The 26,211-nt window shown below is 47.1% G+C and overlaps 1 protein-coding gene across 8 annotated transcripts in view; it reads left to right on the top strand.

The window, feature by feature from the left end:
- LOC140419227 (uncharacterized) overlaps positions 1 to 26,211 on the top strand; it is a 408,534-nt gene that overhangs the window by 77,086 nt on the left and 305,237 nt on the right. For 4 of the 8 annotated variants that reach the window (XM_072503014.1, XM_072503016.1, XM_072503013.1 and 1 more), the window contains one exon: positions 13,238 to 20,081. The exons of 3 other annotated variants lie outside the window; for them this stretch is intronic. In XM_072503014.1, coding sequence (XP_072359115.1) covers positions 13,354 to 14,727 — 1,374 coding nt within the window. In that variant the 5' untranslated portion in view covers positions 13,238 to 13,353 and the 3' untranslated portion in view covers positions 14,728 to 20,081. Of the gene's footprint in view, positions 1 to 2,012; positions 2,211 to 13,237; positions 20,082 to 26,211 lie in introns of those variants that run through there. One more of the 8 variants, XM_072503018.1, reaches the window with a different exon arrangement.

A 26,211-nucleotide genomic window follows, 5' to 3' on the forward strand; every position in this document is an offset into this window, starting at 1 on the left:
TGTGTCCTGTAATCCTTTTACAATCTACTGATGGGAATAGTTTTTAAAAATCTTTTGCTGGGTTTGCCGTTGTCATTTCTGGTGCCTGGGTCGATGCCGGGTGGTCCGTCTGGTTTCATTCCTTTTTCATGTTTTTGTTGTGGTTGAATCAGCTTGGACCAGTCCATTTAGGATCCAGAACACAATTGAAGTCTCCTCCAAGAATCAATTGATCTGTATCCAGGTCTGGGATGGATTACAACAATCTTTTTACAAATGTTTCTATGAGATCCCCTCATTTAAAAAAAATGATAGAGAAGCAGAATTAGGCCATTCAGCCCATTGAGTTTTCGAGTTTGCTCTGCCATTCGATCATGGCTGATATGTTTCCCATCCCCATTCATCTTGTATTGTCGCTCTCTTGAAATGAATGTGAACATTGCATTTGCCTTTCTAACTGCCGACTTTCCTTTATTTGTTCTTGGGATGTGGGTGTCGCCGGCTGAGCCGGCATTTGCTGCCCATCCCTAATTGCCCTTGAACTGAGTGGTTTGCTGGGCCATTTCAGAGGGAGCAGTTTGGGAGGATGTGAGGCTGAAGTGATTAAATGACAAGGGGGATAATGGTGCAAGACAAAACTGGGTGACAATGAGATAAGTAAATAAACTAATAGGAAAAGAGAAGAAATAAAAGGCAGGTCCAGGTGAGGTATAAATGGCAACAGCAGAACCGTTACCAGCACCAACTGTCTAAAAATATCGGAGTGATGATTATAATCTGAAATTACTGAAATGAATGTGTCTGGAAGGTCATAAATTGCCGAACTAAATTGTACCCGAACAGGAGCCGGAGTATGGAGACCAGGGAATTTTCACAGTAACTTCATTGCAGTGTTAATGTAAGCCTATTTGTGACACTAATAAGGATTATTATTATCTGGAGCAATCCAGTCAGAGCCATTCTCCTGCTCTGTCTCTGTGTCCGCACAGCTTTATTTCTCTCAGGTTTCTATCCGATTTTTAAAAACATCATTTATTGTGTCTATTTCCAAACTCCATCAGCGGCAGCAAGTTTCAGCATTGACACTGGCTGGGTAAAAATATTCTTCCTCATACCTCCTGGACCATTTACATGCATAGATATGGAGCAACATAGAAAATAGGAGCAGGAGGAGACCATTTGGCCCTTCGAGCCTGCTCCACCATTCATCATGATCAGAGCTGATTCGGCTCAATAGCCTAATCCCGCTTTCACCCATATCCTTTGATCCCCTTCACCCTAAGTGCTGTATCGAACTGCTTCTTGAAAACATTCCTAGGCTCACCACTCTGTGGGTGAAGAAATTTCTCCTCATCTCTGTCCTAAATGGTCTACCCCGTATCCTCAGACTGTGACCCCTATTTCTGGAAACACCCACTATCAGGAACATCCCTCCTGAATCTACTCTGTCTCGCCCTGTTTTTTTTTTTAAACATAAATTTAGCGTGCCCAATTCTCTTTTTGCAATTCAGGGGCAATTTTAACGTGGCCAATCTACCTACCCTGCACATCTTTGGATTTGTGGGGGTGAGACCCACACAAACACAGAGAGAATATGCAAACTCCACACACACAGTGACCCGGGGCCGGAATCGAACTCGGGTCCTTGGCGACATGAGGCAGCAGTGCTAACCACTGCGCCACCCACTGTTTCTAGGTTTCTATGAGATCCGCCCTCATTCTTTTGAACTTGGGGCAGCACGGTCGCACTGTGGCTTCACAGCGCCAGGGTCCCAGGTTCGATTCCCCGCTGCCTGTGCGGAGTCTGCACATTTTCACCGTGTCTGCGTGGGTTTCCTCCCGAGTGCTCCGGTTTCCGCCCACAGTCCAAAGACGCGCAGGTTAGGTGGATTGGCCATGCTAAATTGCCCTTAGTAACCAAAAAGGTTGGGAGAGGTTATTGGGTTACGGGGATGAGGGGGAAGTGAGGGCTTAAGTGGGTCGCTGCAGACTCAATGGGCCAAATGGCCTCCTTCTGTACTGTATGTTCTATGTTCTATGTTCCAGCGAATACTGGAATACATTACACAGCCTGAGTGAGAGAGATACAGACTGAGTGAGAATTTGGTAATTTGGTGCAGTGAGGTAATTCGGTGAAGAGTGGGAGAAGGTGCTTTTTCCCTACTGTTTTGTTCTCTCTCTTTCTTCGGGCCTAATTTCGGGAGCCGTTCGGAGGAGGAGGAGCAGTCTCTGTGAGTATAAAAACCTAACGGAAACTTCCTGTTTTCCAGTTTTTTCCCCAAAAGTGACGTCAGAGGGAATCTGTGATCTGAGTGGTTTTTTTTTTTATTAAATATTTTATTGAAAATTTTTGGTCAACCAACACAGTACATTGTGCATCCTTTACACAATATTATAACAACACAAATAACAATGACCTATTTTATAAACAAAAAAATGAATAAATAATAAATAACAAAAATGAAAACTAGCCCTAATTGGCAACTGCCTTGTCACAAGTAACACTCTCCAAAAATATAATTTAACAGTCCAATATATAATTATCTGTAGCAACGACCTATACATACTATACAGTATATATTAACAACCCTGAGAGTCCTTCTGGTTCCTCCTCCTCCCCACCCCCCCACCCCCCCGATCCTGGGCTGCTGCTGCTGCCTTCTTTTTCCCATTCCGTCTATCTTTCTGCGAGGTATTCGACGAACGGTTGCCACCGCCTGGTGAACCCTTGAGCCGACCCCCTTCGGACGAACTTAATCCGCTCTAGCTTTATAAACCCCGCCATGTCATTTATCCAGGACTCCACCCCCGGGGGCTTGGCTTCTTTCCACATTAGCAATATCCTGCGCCGGGCTACTAGGGACGCAAAGGCCAAAACATCGGCCTCTCTCGCCTCCTGCACTCCCGGCTCTTGTGCAACCCCAAATATAGCCAACCCCCAGCTTGGTTCGACCCGGACTCCTACTACTTTTGAAAGCACCTTTGTCACCCCCATCCAAAACCCCTGTAGTGCCGGGCATGACCAAAACATATGGGTATGATTCGCTGGGCTTCTCAAGCACCTCGCACACCTATCCTCCACCCCAAAAAATTTACTGAGCCGTGCTCCAGTCATATGTGCCCTGTGTAATACCTTAAAGTGAATCAGGCTTAGCCTGGCACACGAGGACGACGAGTTTACCCTGCTTAGGGCATCTGCCCACAGCCCCTCCTCGATCTCCTCCCCCAGCTCTTCTTCCCATTTCCCTTTTAGTTCATCTACCATAGTCTCCCCTTCGTCCCTCATTTCCCTATATATATCTGACACCTTACCATCCCCCACCCATGTCTTTGAGATCACTCTGTCCTGCACCTCTTGTGTCGGGAGCTGCGGGAATTCCCTCACCTGTTGCCTCGCAAAAGCCCTCAGTTGCATATACCTGAATGCGTTCCCTTGGGGCAACCCATATTTCTCGGTCAGCGCTCCCAGACTCGCGAACTTCCCATCCACAAACAGATCTTTCAGTTGCGTTATTCCTGCTCTTTGCCACATTCCATATCCCCCATCCATTCCCCCCGGGGCAAACCTATGGTTGTTTCTTATCGGGGACCCCCCCAAGGCTCCAGTCTTTCCCCTATGCCGTCTCCACTGTCCCCAAATCTTCAGTGTAGCCACCACCACCGGGCTTGTGGTGTAGTTCCTCGGTGAGAACGGCAATGGGGCTGTCACCATAGCCTGTAGGCTAGTCCCCCTACAGGACGCCCTCTCTAATCTCTTCCACGCCGCTCCCTCCTCCTCTCCCATCCACTTACTCACCATTGAAATATTAGCGGCCCAATAATACTCACTTAGGCTCGGTAGTGCCAGCCCCCCCCATCCCTGCTACGCTGTAAGAATCCCTTCCTCACTCTCGGGGTCTTCCCGGCCCACACAAAACCCATGATGCTCTTTTCAATCCTTTTAAAAAAAGCCTTTGTGATCACCACCGGGAGGCACTGAAACACAAAGAGGAACCTCGGGAGGACCACCATCTTAACCGCCTGCACCCTCCCTGCCATTGACAGGGATACCATATCCCATCTCTTGAAATCCTCCTCCATCTGTTCCACCAACCGCGTTAAATTTAACCTATGCAATGTGCCCCAATTCTTAGCTATCTGGATCCCCAGGTAACGAAAGTCCCTTGTTACCTTCCTCAACGGTAGGTCCTCTATTTCTCTACTCTGCTCCCCTGGATGCACCACAAACAACTCACTTTTCCCCTTGTTCAATTTATACCCTGAAAAATCCCCAAACTCCCCAAGTATCCGCATTATTTCTGGCATCCCCTCCGCCGGGTCCGCCACGTATAGTAGCAAATCGTCCTCCCCTAAGTACTCCCCTCCACTTCTTGGAACCCCTCAACGCTATCGCCAGGTGCTCAATCGCCAGTGCAAACAATAATGGGGACAGAGGGCATCCCTGCCTTGTCCCTCTAGGGAGCCGAAAATATGCAGATCCCCGTCCATTCGTGACCACGCTCGCCACTGGGGCCCTATACAACAGCTGCACCCATCTAACATACCCCTCTCCAAAACCAAATCTCCTCAACACCTCCCACAAATAATCCCACTCCACTCTATCAAATGCTTTCTCGGCATCCATCGCCACTACTATCTCCGTTTCTCCCTCTGGTGGGGCCATCATCATTACCCCTAACAACCTCCGTATATTCGTGTTCAGCTGTCTCCCCTTCACAAACCCAGTTTGGTCCTCGTGGACCACCCCCGGGACACATTCCTCTATTCTCATTGCCATTACCTTGGCCAGGACCTTGGCATCTACATTTAGGAGGGAAATAGGTCGATAGGACCCGCATTGTAGCGGGTCCTTTTCCTTCTTTAAGAGAAGCGATATCATTGCTTCAGACATAGTCGGGGGCAGTTGTCCCCTTTCCTTTGCCTCATTAAAGGTCCTCGTCAGTACCGGGGCGAGCAAGTCCACATATTTTCTATAGAATTCGACTGGGAATCCATCCGGTCCCGGGGCCTTTCCCGCCTGCATGCTCCTAATTCCTTTCACCACTTCTTCTACCTCGATCTGTGCTCCCAGTCCCACCCTTTCCTGCTCTTCCACCTTGGGAAATTCCAGCCGATCCAAGAAGCCCATCATTCTCTCCCTCCCATCCGGGGGTTGAGCTTCATATAATTTTTTATAAAATGTCTTGAACACTCCATTCACTCTCTCCGCTCCCCGCTCCATCTCTCCTTCCTCATCCCTCACTCCCCCTATTTCCCTCGCTGCTCCCCTTTTCCTCAATTGGTGTGCCAGCAACCTGCTCGCCTTCTCCCCATATTTGTACTGTACACCCTGTGCCTTCCTCCATTGTGCCTCTGCAGTGCCTGTAGTCAGCAAGTCAAATTCTACATGTAGCCTTTGCCTTTCCCTGTACAGTCCCTCTTCTGGTGCTTCCGCATATTGTCTGTCCACCCTCAAAAGTTCTTGCAGCAACCGCTCCCGTTCCTTACTCTCCTGCTTCCCTTTATGTGCCCTTATTGATATCAGCTCCCCTCTAACCACCGCCTTCAACGCCTCCCAGACCACTCCCACCTGGACCTCCCCATTATCATTGAGTTCCAAGTACTTTTCAATGCACCCCCTCACCCTTAGACACACCCCCTCATCTGCCATTAGTCCCATGTCCATTCTTCAGGGTGGGCGCCCTCCTGTTTCCTCCCCTATCTCCAAGTCCACCCAGTGTGGAGCGTGATCCGAAATGGCTATAGCCGTATACTCCGTTCCCCTCACCTTTGGGATCAATGCCCTACCCAGCACAAAAAAGTCTATTCGCGAGTAGACTTTATGGACATAGGAGAAAAATGAGAACTCCTTACTCCTAGGTCTGCTAAATCTCCACGGGTCTACACCTCCCATCTGCTCCATAAAATCTTTAAGTACCTTGGCTGCTGCCGGCCTCCTTCCAGTCCTGGACTTGGACCTATCCAGCCCTGGTTCCAACACCGTATTAAAATCTCCCCCCATTATCAGCTTTCCCATCTCTAGGTCCGGAATGCGTCCTAGCATCCGCCTCATAAAATTGGCATCATCCCAGTTCGGGGCATATACGTTTACCAAAACCACCGTCTCCCCCTGTAGTTTGCCACTCACCATCACGTATCTGCCCCCGTTATCCGCCACTATAGTCTTTGCCTCGAACATTACCCGCTTCCCCACTAATATAGCCACCCCCCTGTTTTTCGCATCTAGCCCCGAATGGAACACCTGCCCCACCCATCCTTTGCGTAGCCTAACCTGGTCTATCAGTTTCAGGTGCGTTTCCTGTAACATAACCACATCTGCCTTAAGTTTCTTAAGGTGTGCGAGTACCCGTGCCCTCTTTATCGGCCCGTTCAGCCCTCTCACGTTCCACGTGATCAGCCGAGTTGGGGGGCTGCCCCCCCCCCCCCCCTTGTCGATTAGCCATCACCTTTTTCCAGCTCCTCACCCGGTTCCCACGCAGCTGTATCTCCCCCAGGCGGTGCCCCCCCGCCCATCCTCTCCCATACCAGCTCCCCAGTAATTCCCCCCCTCCCACCCCCCCCCGCTAGATCCCCCGCTAGCATAATTACTCCCCCCATGTTGCTCCCAGAAGTCAGCAAACTCTGGCTGACCTCGGCTTCCCCCCGTGACCTCGGCTCGCACCGTGCGACGCCCCCTCCTTCCTGCTTCTCTATTCCCGCCATGATTATCATAGCGCGGGAACCAAGCCCGCGCTTCTCCCTTGGCCCCGCCCCTAATGGCCAACGCCCCATCTCCTCCATCTCCCCTCCTCCCCCCATCACCACCTGTGGGAGAGAGAAAAGTTACCACATCGCAGGATTAGTACATAAAACCCCTCTTTGCCCCCCACATTCGCCCCACCGCTTTGTTCGAACGTTCTTTTTAATAACCCGCTCATTCCAGTTTTTCTTCCACAATAAAAGTCCACGCTTCATCCGCCGTCTCAAAGTAGTGGTGCCTCCCTCGATATGTGACCCACAGTCTTGCCGGTTGCAGCATTCCAAATTTTATCTTCTTTTTATGAAGCACCGCCTTGGCCCGATTAAAGCTCGCCCTCCTTCTCGCCACCTCCGCACTCCAGTCTTGATAAACGCGGATCACCGCGTTCTCCCATTTACTGCTCCGAGTTTTCTTCGCCCATCTAAGGACCATTTCTCTATCCTTAAAACGGAGGAATCTCACCACTATGGCTCTGGGAATTTCTCCTGCTCTCGGTCCTCGCGCCATCACTCGGTATGCTCCCTCCACCTCCAACGGACCCGCCGGGGCCTCCGCTCCCATTAACGAGTGCAGCATCGTGCTCACATATGCCCCGACGTCCGCTCCCTCCACACCTTCAGGAAGACCAAGAATCCTCAGGTTGTTCCACCTTGCGTTGTTTTCCAGTGCCTCCAACCTTTCCACACATTGTTTCTGATGTGCCTCCTGCGTCTCCGTCTTCACCACCAGGCCCTGTATATCGTCCTCATTCTCGGCTGCCTTTGCCTTCACGACCCGAAGCTCCCGCTCCTGGGTCTTTTGTTCCTCCTTTAGCCCTTCGATCGCCTGTAGTATCGGGGCCAACAGCTCTTTCTTCATTTCCTTTTTGATCTCTTCCACACAGCATTTCAAGAACTCTTGTTGTTCAGGGCCCCATGTTAAACTGCCACCTTCCGACGCCATCTTGGTTTTTGCTTGCCTTCCTTGCCGCTGTTCTGAAGGATCCACTGCAATCCGGCCACTTTCTCCTCCTTTTTCCATCCGTATCCAGGGGGGATTCCCTTCTGGTTTACCGCACAGTGTTTTTAGCCGTCAAAATTGCCGTTGGGGCTCCTATCAAGAGCCCAAAAGTCCGTTTCACAGGGAGCTGCCGAAACGTGCGACTCAGCTGGTCATCGCCGCACCCGGAAGTCTTTCTGATCTGAGTGGTTGATAGCAAATCTGCCCCAAATTTAAAAAAAAAACACAGCTAAACTCATAAACTTAAATTAAACTAATTAATTAATTAGTGATGGCTGGTCAGGTGATGTGCTTGACCTGCTTGATGTGGGAGCTGGCAGATCCCATTGCGAGCTGCAGCGACCACATCTGCAGTAAGTGTTGGCTGCTCGAAGAGCTCCAGCTCAGAGTTGATGAGCTGGAGTCTGAGCTTCAAACACTGAGGCACATCCGGGAGGGGGAGACTTACCTGGACACTGTGTTTCAGGAGGCAGTCACACCAGTCAGAGTAAGTAGTTTAAATCCTGCCAGTGGCCAGGGACAGCAGGGTGTGACTGCAAGTCAGGCAGGTAAAGGGAACCAGCAGTCAGGAACTCAGGAGCCTCAGCCCTTGACTCTGTCCAACAGGTATGAGGCACTTGCTCCCTTTGTGGATGGCGAACAGGGCTGCAGGAAGGATGAGTCAGCTGACCAAGGCACCATGGTTCAGCAGGCCATTCAAGGGGAGGGAGTAAATAGGCAAGTTGTAGTTGTAGGGGATTCTATTATCAGGGGGATAGATAGTATCCTTTGTGAGCCGGATAAAGAGTCCCGCATGGTATGTTGCCTGCCCGGTGCTAGGGTGCGGGACATCTCTGACCGGCTTGAAAGGATACTGGAGAGGGAGGGGGAGGATCCAGTTGTTGTGGTCCATGTCGGTACCAACAACGTAGGCAAGTCTAGGAAAGAGGGCCTGTTTAGAGATTATAAAAAGTTAGGATTCAAATTAAAAAACAGGTCCTCAATGGTCAGAATCTCCGGATTACTGCCCGAGCCACGTGCAAATTGGCATAGGGAGGCAGGATAAGGGAAGTTAACACGTGGCTGAAAGAGTGGTGTGGGAAAGAGGGGTTCCTTTTCATGGGACACTGGCATCAGTTTTGGGACAGGGGGGACCTATACCGTTGGGATGGTCTCCACCTGAACCGAGCTGTGACCAGTGTTCTGGCGAAAAGAATAAATAGGGTGGTCAATCGGACTTTAAACTAAAGATTGGAGGGGAAGGGAAAGTCAGGGAACCAAGAGGTGAAGTAATCAGTGGGAAGCGTAGCTGCTTAGGAATACAAAAAAGCACGAAAAGACAAAACTCAGGAGAGGTTACGATAGTCCCCATCCCACAAAATATGACACAGTGTATGGAAAGGCTCAGTAAACCAAGGTCCACCACACAAAGAAAACAAAAAGGGACGGTCAATAGAGAATTAAAGGTGCTATATTTAAATGCGCGCAGTGTACGGAACAAGGTACAATCTGAGCTTGTGGCCCAGATTGTGACTGGCAGGTATGATGTGGTAGGCATCACAGAGACGTGGTTGCAGGGGGTTCAGGACTGGCATTTAAACATCCAGGGATTCACAACCTATCGAAAAGACAGGGAGGTGGGCAGAGGGGGCGGGGTTGCCTTGTTAATTCGGAATGAAATTAAATCAATAGCACTAAATGACATAGGGTCAGATGATGTGGAGTCTGTGTGGGTAGAGTTGAGGAACCACAAAGGCAAAAAAACCATAATGGGAGTTATGTACAGGCCTCCTAACAGTGGTCAGGACCAGGGGCACAAAATGCACCACGAAATAGAAAGTGCATGTCAGAAAGGCAAGGTCACAGTGATCATGGGGGACTTCAATATGCAGGTGGACTGGGTAAATAATGCTGCCAGTGGACCCAAGGAAAGGGAATTCATTGAATGTTTACAGGAGGGCTTTTTGGAACAGCTTGTGATGGAGCCCACGAGGGAACAGGCCATTCTGGACTGAATGTTATGTAATGAGCCACACTTGATTAAAGATCTTAAAGTAAGGGAGCACTTAGGAGGCAGTGATCATAATATGGTAGAATTCAATCTCCAATTTGAAAGAAAGAAGGTAGAATCAGATTTAAAGGTGTTCCAGTTAAATAAAGGTAACTACAGGGGCATGAGGGAGGAACTGACGAAAATCGACTTGGAGCAGAGCCTAGTGGGAAAGACAGTAGAACAGCAATGGCAGGAGTTTCTGGGAGTAATTGAGGACACGGTGCAGAGGTTCATCCCAAAGAAAAGAAAGGTTATCAGAGGGGTGATTAGGCAGCCATGGCTGACAAAGGAAGTTAGGGAATGCATCAAAGCAAAAGAGAAAGCCTATAATGTGGCAAAGAGTAGTGGGAAGTCAGAAGATTGGGAAGGCTACAAAAACAAACAGAGGATAACAAAGAGAGAAATAAGGAAAGAGAGGATCAAATATGAAGGTAGGCTAGCCAGTAACATTAGGAATGATAGTAAAGGTTTCTTTAAATACATTAAAAACAAACGGGAGGCAAAGGTTGACATTGGGCCGCTCCAAAATGACGCTGGTAATTTTGTGATGGGAGACAAGGAAATAGCTGAGGAACTAAATAAGTACTTTGCATCAGTCTTCACAGTAGAAGACATGAGTAATATCCCACCAATTCCGGAGAGTCAGGGGGCAGAGTTGAATATGGTAGCCATCACAAAGGAGACAGTGCTAGAGAAACTAAGAAGTCTAAAAATTGATAAATCTCCGGGCCCAGGTGGACTACATCCTAGAGTTCTAAAGGAGATAGCTGAAGAAATAGTGGAGGCGTTAGTTATGATCTTTCAAAAGTCACTGGAGTCCGGGAAAGTCCCAGAGGATTGGAAAATCGCTGTTGTAACCCCCCTGTTCAAGAAGGGAACAAGGAAAAAGATGGGAAATTATAGGCCAATTAGCCTAACCTCGGTTGTTGGCAAGATTCTAGAATCCATTGTTAAGGATGAGATTTCTAAATTCTTGGAAGTGCAGGGTCAGATTAGGACAAGTCAGCATGGGTTTAGTAAGGGGAGGTCGTGCCTGACAAACCTGTTAGAGTTCTTTGAAGAGATAACAAATAGGTTAGACCAAGGAGAGCCAATGGATGTTATCTATCTTGACTTCCAAAAGGCCTTTGATAAGGTGCCTCACGGGAGACTGCTGAGTAAAATAAGGGCCCATGGTATTCGAGGCAAGGTACTAACATGGATTGACGATTGGCTGTCAGGCAGAAGGCAGAGAGTTGGGATAAAAGGTTCTTTTTCGGAATGGCAACCGGTGACGAGTGGTGTCCCGCACGGTTCAGTGTTGGGGCCACAGCTGTTCTCTTTATATATTAACGATCTAGATGACGGGACTGGGGGCATTCTGGCTAAGTTTGCCGATGATACAAAGATAGGTGGAGGGGCAGGTAGTATGGAGGAGGTGGGGAGGCTGCAGAAAGATTTAGACAGTTTAGGAGGGTGGTCCAAGAAATGGCTGATGAAATTCAACCTGGGCAAGTGCGAGGTCTTGCACTTTGGAAAAAAAGAATAGAGGCATGGACTATTTTCTAAACGGTGACAAAATTCATAATGCTGAAGTGCAAATGGACTTGGGAGTCCTAGTCCAGGATTCTCTAAAGGTAAACTTGCAGGTTGAGTCCGTAATTAAGAAAGCAAATGCAATGTTGTCTTTCATCTCAAGAGGCTTGGAATATAAAAGCAGGGATGTACTTCTGAAGCTTTATAAAGCATTAGTTAGGCCCCATTTAGAATACTGTGAGCAATTTTGGGCCCCACACCTCAGGAAGGACATACTGGCACTGGAGCGGGTCCAGCGGAGATTCACACGGATGATCCCAGGAATGGTAGGCCTAACATACAATGAACGTCTGAGGATCCTGGGATTATATTCATTGGAGTTTAGGAGATTGAGGGGAGATCTAATAGAAACTTACAAGATAATGAATGGCTTAGATAGGGTGGATGTAGGGAAGTTGTTTCCATTAGCAGGGGAGACTAGGACCCGGGGGCACAGCCTTAGAATAAAAGGGAGTCACTTGAGAACAGAGATGAGGAGAAATTTCTTCAGCCAGAGAGTGGTGGGTCTGTGGATTTCATTGCCACAGAGGGCGGTGGAGGCCGGGACGTTGAGTGTCTTTAAGACAGAAGTTGATAAATTCTTGATTTCTCGAGGAATTAAGGGCTATGGAGAGAGAGCGGGTAAATGGAGTTGAAATCAGCCATGATTGAATGGCGGAGTGGACTCAATGGGCCGAATGGCCTTACTTCCGCTCCTATGTCTTATGGAATACAATCCTAACCGATTCAACCTAACCTGCATATCTTTGAAGTGTGGGAGGAAACTGGAGCACCCCGAGGAAACCCACACAGACACGGGGAGAAAGTGCAAACTCCACACAGTCAGGGTGGGAATTGAACTCTGGTCCCTGGTGCTGTGAGGCAGCAGTGCTAACTACTATGCCACCCCCTGTCTTGCAACCCTCAAGAAAAAAACAAATCCTTATCCCCATCTGAAATGGGTGACCCCTCACTTTGCAAGTGACCCCCTTGTTCCAGATTCTCCCACAAGAGGAAACATCCTCTCCACATCCACCCTTGTCAAGACCCCTCAGCATCTTATATAGTTCAATCCAGGTTTTACCCAAAACTTTAAATCTGTGTCCCGACTGCTTGTACGATCAGTGAATGGAAACAAAGTTTCTTTGTCCACCTGATCGAAACTTGGCATAATCTTGTGTCCCTGAATCAAATCTCCCCTCAACCTCCTTTGCTGGAACCATTCTGGTAAATCTCCTCTGCACCTTCTCCAAGAACCTTCACATCCTTCCTGAAGAGTGGTGACCAGAGCTTTATAAAGATTCATAGAATAGAATTAGAACCATAGAATTCCTACAGTGCAGAAGGAGGCCATTCGGCCCATCAAGTCTGCACTGATTCTCTGAAAGTGCACCCTGCCAGGCCCACACCCCTACCCTGTCCCTGTAGCCCCACTGAACCTGCACATCCCTGGACACTAAGGGGCAATATATCAAGGCCAATCCACCTAACTTTCCCTTCTTTGGACTGTTGGAGAAAACCTGAGCACCCGGTGGAAACCCACGCAGACACGGGGAGAAAGTGCAAACTCCACACAGACAGTCACCAAGGCCGGAATTGAACCCGGGTCCCTGGCACTGTGAGGCAGCAGTGCTAATCACTGTGCCACCAGAAGCATAGTTTTGGTATCAATATTTCTGCTTATGAAGCTCAAGATTGAATTTTTTTTGCCAACTATTCCCTTAACATGTCTTGCAGATATACAAAATCCCTCTTCACCTCTTTCTCCTCCCAAAGAGGCCAGTTGGGTTTTTATGACAATCCAGCAGTTTTCATGGTCACTTTTTCCCAGAGCCGGCCCCACAAATCACCAGATTCATTCACCTCAATTTCACAACCTGACTGTGTGTTTTTGTGGGTTCTCTCTCACTCCCTATTTTCTGTTTTTAAATCAGTTTCACAGGGTGTTCGAAGTGGAGGATTCTAAGTCCGAAAAATCAAACCAAGCATCACATCGGGATCTGACAGAGTCCTCAATTTATCAGATCCTGAATATCAGTGGATTTTGAACATGGAAGGAAAAAGCATCGTTCAGAGTGGGGAGAAACCATACATGATTTGTGTGTGTGGACGAGGATTCAGTCAGTCATCAGGCCTCACAAGCCACAAATGCAGTCGCACTGAGGAGAAACCGTGGAAATGTGGGGACTGTGGGAAAGGATTCACTTCCCCATCCCAGCTGGAAACTCATCAACGCAGCCACACTGGGGAGAGACCATTCACCTGCACCACGTGTGGGAAGGGATTCACTCGGTCATCCGGCCTGCAGGCACACCAGCAAGTTCACACTGACGAGAGACTGTTCAGGTGCTCTTACTGCGGGACTGGGTTCAGAAACTCATCCCACCTCACTGCACATCACCGAATTCACACTGGGGAGAAGCCATTTGTCTGTGCCAAGTGTGGCAAGGGATTCACTCAGTCATTCAACCTGCAGAAGCACCAGCGAATTCACTGTGGGGAGAGGCCATTTGCCTGCGCCAAGTGTGGGAAGGTATTCACTCAGGCATCCGCTCTGCAGAAGCACCAGCGAATTCACACTGGGGAGAGACCATTCACCTGCTCAGAGTGTGGGAAAGGATTCACTCAGTCATCCCTCCTGCTGAGACACCAGCTAGTTCACACTGATGAGAGACCTTTCCAATGTCCAGACTGCGGGAAGTGCTTTAAAAGTTCTTGGGATCTGATGAGCCATCAACGTGTTCACACTGATGAGAAACCATTCAGGTGCTCTCACTGCGGGACTGGGTTCAGACGATCATCTCAGCTCACTTTACATCAGCGAATTCACACTGGGGAGAGACTATTCACCTGCGCCAAGTGTGGGAAGGGATTCACTCAGTCATCTACTCTGTCCACACACCAGCTAATTCACACTGGGGAGAGACCATTCACCTGCTCCGAGTGTGGGAAGGGATTCACTCAGTCATCCCACCTGCGGATTCACCAGCGATTTCACACTGGAGAGAGACCGTTCCAATGTGCAGACTGCGGGAAGTGCTATAAAAGTTCTTGGGATCTGAAGTGCCATCAACGTGTTCACACCAACGAGAGACCGTTCAGGTGCTCTCAGTGTGGGACTGGGTTCAGACGATCATCACACCTCACTGCACATCAGCGAATTCACACTGGGGAGAGGCCATTTGCCTGCTCCAAGTGTGGGAAGGGATTCACAAACTCATCCACTCTGCAAAAGCACCAGCGAGTTCACACTGGAGAGAGACCGTTCATCTGCGCCAATTGTGGGAAGGGATTCACTCGATTATTCAACTTGCAGACACACCAGCGAATTCACACTGGGGAGAGACCATTCGCCTGCTCTGAGTGTGGGAAGGAATTCACTCAGTTATCCAACCTGCAGCAGCACCAACGATGCCACAAATAACCACAGTGATTGGATTTTGCTGTTCCTCACATTCAGGTCTCATTTGGGTCTCTTTCTGCTGATAACAAACTCCAGCCCATTTACAAGGGCTAATATTCTGGCTAAAAGTCAAATAAATTAGATTTGTGTTAAATACGCAGAGTGCTAAAAAGTTTTAATATCTCTGACACAAGTTAGTTCCTTTTGAAGTTCTCTCGCTCTCTCCTGTCTCGTCCATCCTCACCTCCAACAAGAAGTGTGAGGAGCTTGTGGAGCTTCTTTGTGACTGAGATTGAGTAAATCCGATCAGCTGCCTCTGCTGCTTCCCTCCCTTCCATGAGCCCACCGGACCAAACTGTCTCTAAATTTCATCCTTTCCCGAGTCCTGAACCCACATCTTTCTCTAGTTTCTCTCCCATCTCCCCTCATGCCCTCTCAGAGCTCATCTTGTCCATGTGACCCAGCTCCTGCTCCATCGACCATCAGCCAACTACCCTGTGTCCCTGGATATTGTCAACATTTCTCTCTCTTCAGGTACTGTCCTTCTGTCCTTCAAATCTGCCATCATCACCCCCTCCTCAATAAAACAAACCCTTGACCCTGCCATCCTTACAAATTACTGCCCCATCTTCAACCTCCCTCTCCTCTCCAAACTCTTTAAACATGTTGCCACCTCCCAAATCCTTGCCCATTTTTCCCAGAACTCCCATGTTTGAATCCTTCAATCAGGTCTCTGCCCTGTCACAGTGAAATACAAGAGACAAACAGAATCTTACTCGGAGAGAAGACAGACAATCCGGGAGCTTGGATGCAAGGGTGGCACGGTAGCACAGTGGGTAGCACTGTTGATTCACAGCACCAAGGACCCGGGTTCGGTTCCCGGCTTGGGTCACTGTCTGTGCGGAGTCTGCACGTTCTCCCCGTGTCTGCGAGGGTTTCCTCCGGGTGCTCCGCTTTCCTCCCACACTCCAAAGATGTGCAGGTTAGGTGGATTGACTATTCTAAATTGCCCTTTGTGTCCAAAAGGTTAGATGGGGTTACAGTGATAGGGTGGTGGTGTGGGCTTAAGTAGGATGCTCTTTCCAAGGGCTGACACAGACTCAATGGGCCGAATGGCCTCCTGCACTGTAAATTCTCTGATTCTATGAGGTGAGATTGTGCTTCCTGAGCTCCAGCCAGGTGATGTTAAACACTCAGGCAGGAAAGACAAAAATCTACAACGTGTTTAAACAGCTGATTTATTTCACTAATATCGAGAATGTTAAACTCCAGTCCTTTCGAGGCTATTATCATCAGAAACAAACTCCAACTATCAGAGTAAAAACCTGAAAGTTCTGGTCCAGATAGAGGCCATTTGGCCCATTGTGTGAGTGCTGGCTGAAGTGGAGCTTTCAGCTTAACACCATTTTGCAGATCTCAGTCGATTGCCCTGTATGTCCCAGTCCTTCAATTGGATATCCAAGACATTTATTTTAAGAGATCAGGATTTCTGCTTCTAGGACCCTATCAGACAGCGAGTTGTGGACTCCCACCACTGAAATGATGACCTCCCAGAAGCCATAGCTTTGCCAAAAGAAGTATCCATTCTAAAGTGTAAGGTCCGTATTCAAGACAACACTACAGAAGCCAAGGAAACACCCTTGCAGACTGAGTAGCAAAGGAAGCTGCCTCCCATTGGGATTCTTCAGCAGAACCAAGACACATCTACAAATTGGGAGTGACCAATTTATTACAAGGTCTACGTGAAATGCAACATGACTCTACACAAGAAGAGAAATGGTCATGGTTAGACTCAGGTATCCAGTTGTATGATGATGATAGATGGAGACAAGTTCAGACTGATACACAGTTGCACCACAGGCACTGATGCCATTTCTGGCCCAACAGATCCATTCATGGGGACGTTTAGCCCCAGGACAGATGATGGCTCGATTCCAGAAAAGTTGGTGTGGCAAAGGATTCAAAAAACATGCACAATTGGTATCAAACCACTGTGTAACATGTCAAAAGAACAACTTTGGACCTATAACATCAATGCCTCAGCTAAAAGCTCCTGCCCCTGCAGGACCATTCCAGAACATACAGGTCAATTACATCGCCCTTCCTACATGTCAAAGATACACTGACTTCCTTGTAATAGTGGATAAGTTCTCTAGATGGGTAGAGGCTGCTCCAGCCAGGAGGGCTACAGCCACCCATACATCCAAAGTCCGATGCAAAGGCTATATTCCCAGATGGGGAGTACCAGCTAGCATTGACTCAGACAATGGAACCCACTTTACAGGTGCTGTTTGCCAGATGGTGTGCAGGTTACTGAACATCGATTGGAATCTACACTGCCCTTATCATCCAGAAACATCAGGACAAGTGGAACGCATGAACCGGACTTTAAAAGAACGATTGTCCAATACAACCAAGAAGGCAGGAATTGAATTCAAGCCTTGCCACTAGGTTTGTGCAGTATCAGAGCAACCCCAAACAGAACCACAGGCCTAAGCCCTTTTGAGGTCATCACTGGCAGACTCATGTCACTGCCAGGAACTATTGACTTAAGAAAGGCAGACTGTCATCTGATTAGTGATGTTTTACTTAGTTATTGTCAAAACTTAACAAATGCTGTCAGGTGTTGGCGGCGTGGGGCGTTCCTCCTGAGGGGGGCCACGACTCGGTGCCCGGCGATTCCGTTTACGTAAAAAAAGATTCAGTGCGAACCTTTAGGAGCCAAGTGGGAAGGCCCCTACCAGATATTACTCACATCCCAGTCAGCCGTGAAACTCCAAGGAAAGAAATCATGCATTCACGCGTCACATGTGAAGTGCGCGTACCAAAATCAGAATCTGTCAAAATATTTGCCATAATATTGATTTTCAGTTCCATGTTTGGTCCAGCAGGCCTTACCCAGGAGTTCAATGTTAACACGTTCCTTTACATGTCCTGTACCTATGCCAGAGACTTTAACGTCTCTAAATGCTGGGTGTGTTCTTCTATCCCTACCAATTCCCAAGTCGGTATCCCACGACAACCTGTTCCTTTTACTTTATCCCAAATGGCAGAATGGTACATTTTCCAAAATCCCGACTATACCCTTCCCCAATGTGGAGACACCAGAACCAAAGAAACGATAAACGATGAGGTTAAGAGATGGCGATCTACAGGCCGCCCATTAAACACTTTCAAGCGATGGTATCAACATGTCTATGATCAGAAACAGAAACCACCCCAAGTAACCTTCCCAACTGGTCATAACCACACTGGGACCATATGGTTAATCGGCTATAATCATAGAGCATGGAATGCGGGATACAGTAAATGTGAATATTATTTGGATGCGAGTGCCAGAACACCGTGCACTCATGACACAAGAAAGGTAGTGGTCTATGGACATGAAGGGAATCCCATCGACTTTAAAGGGCTACCTAATCACACCGATGGGACAAATTGTACAGAACTTTGGTCCCCACAAGTGGTTGCCCAATATTCTACCTATAATGGCACCTATTACATCTGCGGTAATACTGCATAACCTTGGCTCCCAATGAGCTAGAGAGGAGCGTGCTATTCAGGATTCATTGTCCCCTTCATCCGCCATTCCTTTCCCTTTCCCTAGCCGATGCTATAAACGCAGACTCAAAACATGGACCTCTCATCCCACAGTTTGAGAAATATCAACCTACCACTATCATCACGAGGTCTAAACGCAAGATCACAGGGGCTGCAAAATTCTTTTCTGCTCTCATCCCTGCCTATGGCGTCATCGTATTGACTGGAGAATACATTAAATTGGCCGTAGACCGAGAGAAAAAAGCCAATGACACTGCCCGAGCCCGAAGTAGCATTTCAGCCGAGATGCTCACCATTCGAACTGTGGCTTTACAGAATCGGATGGCACTTGACTATTTGCTAGCTGAAAAAGGTGGAACCTGTGCCCTGATTGGTGCAGAGTGTTGCACCTACATCCCAGTTATTCAGAAGAAATCAAAAGCTTGTCAGCACATATGCAAGAAGAAGTTAGGAAACTTTACCAACCCTCTGACACCACTCTTTGGGGATGGTTCTCTGGATGGGTGGGTGGCACAGGAATTTCTATCATTCAGGGACTTCTCTGATTTTTCATATTTGTGCTTGTCATTTACGTAGTGATCTTGCCGATCAGATGCATTAGCCAATGTATGGCTACCTATAATGCCCCAACAATCAAAGTGGTTCATAGTGGTCCAACTGCACTACCAGCCCATGACATTGAACAAGGCTCTTACTATTGAACTTTTATTACTGCATTATTGCATTATTACCCAAATATTACTCCATTCATATAATCAATTTCCATTATTACTGAATCGTTATGGTACTGTATAATTATTTTTTTGAATAAAATGCTTCCAAAATGCTTGTATCGCTTGCAAAGCTTTGCCCGTTCCAGTGTTGAAGGCTGTTCACAAACAAGTGAACGATTACAGACAATGTGAATGCGTTCCTCCCCGCGCTTACTTCTATCTTGTCACATTTCTTCCTTAATTTCTATTCATTATTTTGATTCATCTTATTAATCTTTAGAAGAATCAAAAGGGAGGACTGATAGAAATTGGCTTGTCTAGTTAGCTATAGATGATAAAGGTAAAAGGTTTAAATGAGAACACATTAAGCATAATTTGAGTGCAACAAAGCTGGAAACCCATTAAGGGTTCATCCAGAAAATCCACTTTAGTTTTCTTTCATTCAACCTAGATTTTAACATTTGCAAATTGTTGAGCCAAACAAGGTCAGTGACGCCAAATAGCTAAAAGACCCCATTGTATGCTGCTGCTTTTCCAGCACAGGCAGTCTCGTTTCCATGGTAATAGACAGTCAAAGGTCATAATGCCCTGAAGGCTGTGTTTTTTCTAAGTAATGTTGAGATGCATGTGTCGATAATTTGGAAAATTGGCAAGTGATTGAATGGGAAAATTACACCAACATATTCAAAAACCCATATCTCTTAAATTGATGGACAAACACTTTGGCTGAATTGAGAAAATTCGAAATAGTTAAAGCCAATCAGCAGTAAAAAGAAGGCCAGACTTTGAGATAACAATTCTCTTAAGAATCACTTACCGGAATGGAAAAGTGCTTCTGTTGCTCTGTTCTGTTTCTCTTCTTGCTCACTCCATCTATATTTCTGAAACCTTTGCTGCTCGCTTTGCTAATCAAAATTACCCAGTTACTTTATCTGGTGTATTATGATTTGAAAGAAAACTCAACTTCTGTATTCGCGAAAGACAATTAATCTGACTAGCTTGCTGCAAGGCTAGTTGTTAATTCTTTCTAAATTTTGTATTAAAAACAAGTTTCCCAGTGGCACAGCTGACAAATAAAGTTCAACTGGACTTTGCCAACAAGCACAGACTTGACATCTGTTATTTGGGAACTGAGAAGGAATAACACATATCCAGGGTTCCGAATAGACATAGAGATCCATTAACCCCCTTCCACTCCCAATCCTCTGCTAATTATTTTAAATCTAAACCCCTTGGTTATTGATCTATTCATGAAATAGATCCTTCTTATCCATTCAATCCAGGCCCCTCATAATGTTAAACACCTCAGTTAATCTCTCCTCAGTGTTCTCTGTTCCACAGAAAACCACCTCGGCCCCTCCAATCTTTCCTCATTGTTAAAATTCTCCATTTGTGTCAACATCCTCGTCAATCTGCAACCTTGCTGTATGAATACATCCTTCCTGTAATGTGGTGACCAGAACTGTACTCAGTAATGCAGCTGTGGTTTAACTAGTGTTTTGGACTGTTCCAGTATAACCTCCCTGATCTTATAATAAAAACAGAAAATGCTGGAAATACTCAGCAGCTTTGGCAGCATCTGTGGAGAGAGGGGTTTCAGGTCTTTCCTCCAATAGAAATTGCTGGGAATATTCCCTGCTCCAGTACTCTGTGTCCCCGTGAATAACAAAGTATCCTCTCTGCCTCTACAATCACCATGTCTACCTCTCCTGTCACCTTCGGGGATCTGTGGACATGCATTCTATCGCCCCTCTGTCCCGCTACAGATCATACCATTCATATTCTTTCCCTTTGCCGTGTTTGTCCTCCCCAAATGTATTTATTACCCCGCGCTTCTCTGGATTGACCTCAGTTTGCTACTTTTCTGGCCCGCTGATCAGTCTATTTGATGTCTTCCTGCAGCCATTGCAGCCTTGGTTCAAACATGGACAAAAGCGCTGAATGCCTGAGGTGAGAGTGACTGTCCTTGACATCAAGGCAGCACTTGACCGAGTATGGCATCAAGGAGCCCCAGCTAATCTGGAGTCAATGGGAATCAGGGTGAAAACTCTCCGCTGGTTGGAGTCGTACCTGGCACAAAGGAAGATGGTTGTGGTGGTTGGAGGCCAACCATTTCAGCTCCAGGACATCACTGCAGGAGTTCCTCAGGGCAGTGTCCTCGGCCCAACCATCCTCAGCTGCTTCATCAACGATCTGCCTTCATCATGGGGATGTTTGTGGATGACTGCACAATGTTCAGCACCATTTGCGACTCCTTAGACAATGAAGCAGCTCTTGTCCAAATGCAGCAAGACCTGGACAATATCCAGGCTTGTACTGATAAGTGGCAAGTTACATTCATGCCACACAAGTGTCAGGCAATGATCATCTCCTACAAGAGAGGATCTAACCATCGCCCCTTGACATTCAATGACATTACCATCGCTGAATCCCTTACAATCAACATCCACTGGTCAAAATCTGAACTGGACGTGCCACAGTAATACTGCGGCTGCCAGGGCAGGTCAAAGATGAGGAATCCTACGAAGGGTAACTCATCTCCTGAACCCCCCCCCCAGCCTGTCCACCATCTGCAATGCACGAGTCAGGAGTGTAATGGAATATTCTCCACTTGCCTGGATGAGTGCAGCTCCAACAACACTCAAGAAGCTCAACAGCATCCAGGACAACGCCCGCTTGATTGCTCCCCCTTCCACGAACATTCAAACCATCCATCACCGACGAACAGTGGCAGCCGTGTGTACCATCTACAAGATGCACTGCAGTAACTCACCAATGTTCTTTAGTCAGCACCTTCCAAACCCATGACCATCTAGATGGCCACGAGCAGCAGATCATGGGAACCCCATCACCTGGAGGCTCCCCTCCAAGTCACTCACCACCCTGACTGGCAAATATGTCATTGTTTCTTCCTGTCGCTGGGAGAACATCCTGGAACGCACTCCCTCGCAGCACAGTGGGTGGACTGAATGACTGCAGCGGTTCAAGAAGAAAACTCCCCATCACGTTCTGAAGGGCATCGAGGGATGGGCAATAAATGCTGGCCTAACCAGTGAAGCCCACATTCCATAAATGAATAATAAAAGTCTGCAGCTTTCTTTCTCACTGTCAAAAAGAGGACCGTAAATGACTTAATGCTGTCCCCATGTTAAAGTCTAAAGCATTGATATAGAACTCAAGAAGCATGGAATCATGACCTGAGAAATCTAGAATCGCACTGGAAATACTCCACCAATCACAAACATACCCCTCGACCACTGCCCTTTGCTTCCTGCTGCTCCAGTTGATGTCACTTCCTGCACTTGTGATTGTTCTGGACATGAGAAGTATCCTGGTTTTCCCACGTGGAGCAGGATTGGAATCCCTGGCCAGGTCTTTAGTTATTTGATTAGTTGACTTAAGCAAAATAAATTTAAGATTAAAATAAATAAAGATTCATCAGCTTCTCACCAATCAGTTTCTTCCATTGAGCTGAAGTCACCTTTTACCGAGAATTAACTGAAATGTTTTTGATAATTGTTTTATTTAAATAAATTTAAAATACCCAATTCTTTTTTTTCCAATTAATGGACAATTTAGCATGCCCAATTCACCTACCCTGCACATCTTTAGGTTGTGGGGGTAAGACACACGCAGACACAGGGAGAATGTTCAAACTCCACATGGACAGCGATCCGGGGCCGAAACCAGGTCCTCAGCGCCGTCAGGCAGCAGTGCTAACCAGTATGCCATTGCACCATCCGTTTTTGTTAGTTGTTAATATCTAAACCTCTCAAATGATTAATTGACTGAGAAATTCAGACATCTTTACTCCTACAATGTCAACTTCATCTTTATCCCCTGGATTTGATGAATGGACCACGATTCTATGAATGATGATCAGATTGATTTCAGTTTTGTGATGACTAATGAATTGTCTCACTTTACAATTGATGAATGCAGTGACCAGGATGTGTTCTCCACAGGACTGGGATGCCCTGTCATTGCCTTTATTTCATTATTAACTGACTGAAGCAACAATAAGCTGGAGGTTAAAATAAATAAAGATTCATCAGCCACTCACCAATCAGATCGTTCCATTTGCCTGAAGTCACGTTATTTTTATCAGGAATTAACTGAAATGATTTTCTTCATTCTTGTTACCGAAACAGCTCGGATTTTAACTTCCTGAAGAATTCAGATTTTTTCACTGTTACAATCGCTTGTCATTCAGCTTCAACTTTATCCTCACGATTTGATCAACAGAACACTGACTGCAATTATATAAATGATCAAATTGACTTGAGGTTTATACTAATTAATGAATCATGACTTACAGTTCATTAATACAGTGACCAGAACGCTTCTTGCATCATCTCCTTGCTCTTATATTCCAGGCCTCATCCAAGAAAAGATTCTTGGCTGCCTGATCGATCTCTCCAGCTACCTGTGGATAGGGACTCCAATGCCTCTCTGTTGCTCTACGTTCTCAGTATCATTCTATTTATAGTTCATTTCCTTGTCTTGTTTTCCCTCTGAAATTCATTATCTCTCACTGTTTGTAGCACAGTGGTTAACACTGTTCACAGCGTCAGGGTCCTAGGTTTGATTCCCAGCTTCGGTCACTGGTCTGTGCGGAGTCTGCACATTCTCTCCATGCCTGCCTGGGTTTCCTCCGTGTGCTACTCCCACAATTCCTGAAAGACATGCTTTTTAGGTGAATTGGACATGCTGAACTCTCCATCTGTGTACCTGAACAGGCGCCGGAATGTGGCGACTAGGGGGTTTTCACAGTCACTTCATTGCAGTGTTAATGTATGCCTACTTATGACAATAATAAAGATTATTATTAAATTGAATTCCGGGTTGGCAGGGTGGTGCAGTGGTTAGCACTGCTGTCTCATGGCGCTGAGGTCCCAGGTTTGATGCTGGCCCTGGGTCACTGTCCATGTGGAGTTTGCACGTTCTCCCCACGTCTGCGTGGGTCTCACCCCAAGTTAAAAGATGTGCAGGGTAGGTGGATTGGCCACGCTAAATTGCCGCTTAATTGGAAAAAAATTGGATGCTCTAAAAAAAAAAATTTAACGATTGAATTCCATTTGTAATTGTTCTACCCATGTGACCAGTCCATTGATATCTTCCTGCTGCCCACGGCTTTCTCCCTAAATGTCAACCATACATACAATTGTTGTACCAGAAAACTGTGAAGCCCCACTGGAAACAGGCATCCAAACATCATTCAATCCTGGATGTGATTCACAGCAGGAATAACAGCAGAATCCATCCCCTGTTGTCGCCTGTGAACTTGCTGATGTCTGAGCAGGTTGTTTGACTGAGCGAATCCCCTCCCACACACACAGCAGGTGTACGGCCTCTCCCCACTGTGAACTCGCTGGTGCTTCAGCAGATTCCATTTACTTTTAAATCCCTTCTCGCAATCAGAGCATTTGAAAGGTCTCTGATCAGTGTGAATAAGTTGGTGTGTAGTCAGGTGGGATGACTGAGTGAATTTCTTGTCACACACGGGGCAAGTGTACGGTCTCTGTCCAGTGTGAACTCGCTGGAGTACCAGAAGGTCGGATGAATCAATGAATTGCTGCCTACACACACGGCAGGAGAAGTCTCTCCCCAGTGTGAACTCGGTGTCTCAGAAGGTGGGCTAATCGGGTGAATCCCTTCCCACAATCGGAACAGGTGAATGGCCTCTCTCCGGTGTGAATGCGTTGGTGTTTCAGAAGATCCCTTATACTTTTAAATGTTTTCACACATTCAGAACAATTAAAAGGTCTCTGATCAGTGTGAACAAATTGGTGTGTCTGGAGGTTCGATCCACAAGTGAATCTCTTCCCACACATGGAGCAGGTGAACGGCCTCTCCTCAGTGTGAGTGCGTTGATGTATCAATAAATAATTTTTACTTTTAAAGCTCTTCTCAAACTCAGAACAATTAAAAGATCTCTGATCAGTGTGAACACGTTGGTGTGTCCGGAGGCTCGATGACTGAGTGAATCCTTTCCCACAAATGGCGCAGGTGAATGGCCTTTCTCCAGTGTGAGTGCGTTGATGTAACAGTAAATCCTTTCTGTGTTTAAAGTTCTTTTCACAGTCAGCACATTTAAATGGTCTCTGGTCAGAGCGGACCTGGTGGTGAGTTAGGAGTTTTGATAAAGTATTAAATCCCTTTCCACATTCCAGACAGGTGAAAGGCCTCTCACCACTGTAAACATGCTGGTGTATGATGAGGTATGATGACCGAGTGAATCCCTTCCCACACGTGGAGCAGGTGAATGGCCTTTCCCCAGTGTGACTACGTAATTGAATCCCATCCCACAGTCCCCACATTTCCACGGTTTCTCCATGGGTATCGACAGGTTTATCAGATGTAGGTAAGATGCAGATTTGAGGTCACTATCAGATCAGCCGTGATGTTATTAAATGCTGGAACAGGCTCACGGGGCTGAATGTCCAATTGCTGCTTCATGATTCCTATCGTGCGAATGTCCTTTTGTCTCTTCAGCTTGGATTCAGTTTGTTGTGGGCAAATTCTCCACTTCTAACCCCTAGTAAAAGGAGGTCATCAATGTCAGTCCAGGATAGAAATTCTTAAAGAGACAATTCTAGTTTCTCTGGAACATTTTTTCCTCTCCTGTTCCCCCAAAGCTGTCAATCCCAGTCCCACACACTCTCCCTCCCTCCTTCCTGGGCTGAAATCAAAACCCATCTCCCCATCTGCACCATTTATTTCCTCCACTCCCAGTTTTCTCCCTCCCTTTCCTCTGCCTGGGATCAGTTCTCCAGCTCCTGTCTGCAGACTGACAATAAAACCAATGGGTCTTATTGGGGGTTTGGGGCCTCCAGCGGGTGTTTGTGAATCCTCCCCGCCCATCTGCCAGTGTTTCCTTCCTTGCCAGAGATCAGAGTCCTCATTGATTTGAGTGCAAAGTGTAAGCTCTTATTTCTTGTGCCCCTCCCCCATCCTCTGATGTGAACCATCCTCCAATGTCTGGAGCAGGATGGTGCCCGTTAACCTGGGCCTGTTCCCGGGAGGGAGGGACAAGCTCCGCAGCTGCAAACCAGGGAGCTGACAATGATTGTGAAGGGTTTGCTCCAGTTCACAATGCCCGGGGACTGATTGACGGCAGGTTCGGAGCTACAGGAAGAGGGGGCGTAGCTGGAGGACCGATCTAGAGAAGGTGGTCCTCCAACCAATCAGAGTGAATGGGAGGCGGGGTAGAGCCTCATGCGGCGCTTAA

Source organism: Scyliorhinus torazame, chromosome 5 (assembly GCF_047496885.1).
Source record: "Scyliorhinus torazame isolate Kashiwa2021f chromosome 5, sScyTor2.1, whole genome shotgun sequence".
In the NCBI taxonomy this organism is placed as follows: domain Eukaryota; kingdom Metazoa; phylum Chordata; class Chondrichthyes; order Carcharhiniformes; family Scyliorhinidae; genus Scyliorhinus; species Scyliorhinus torazame.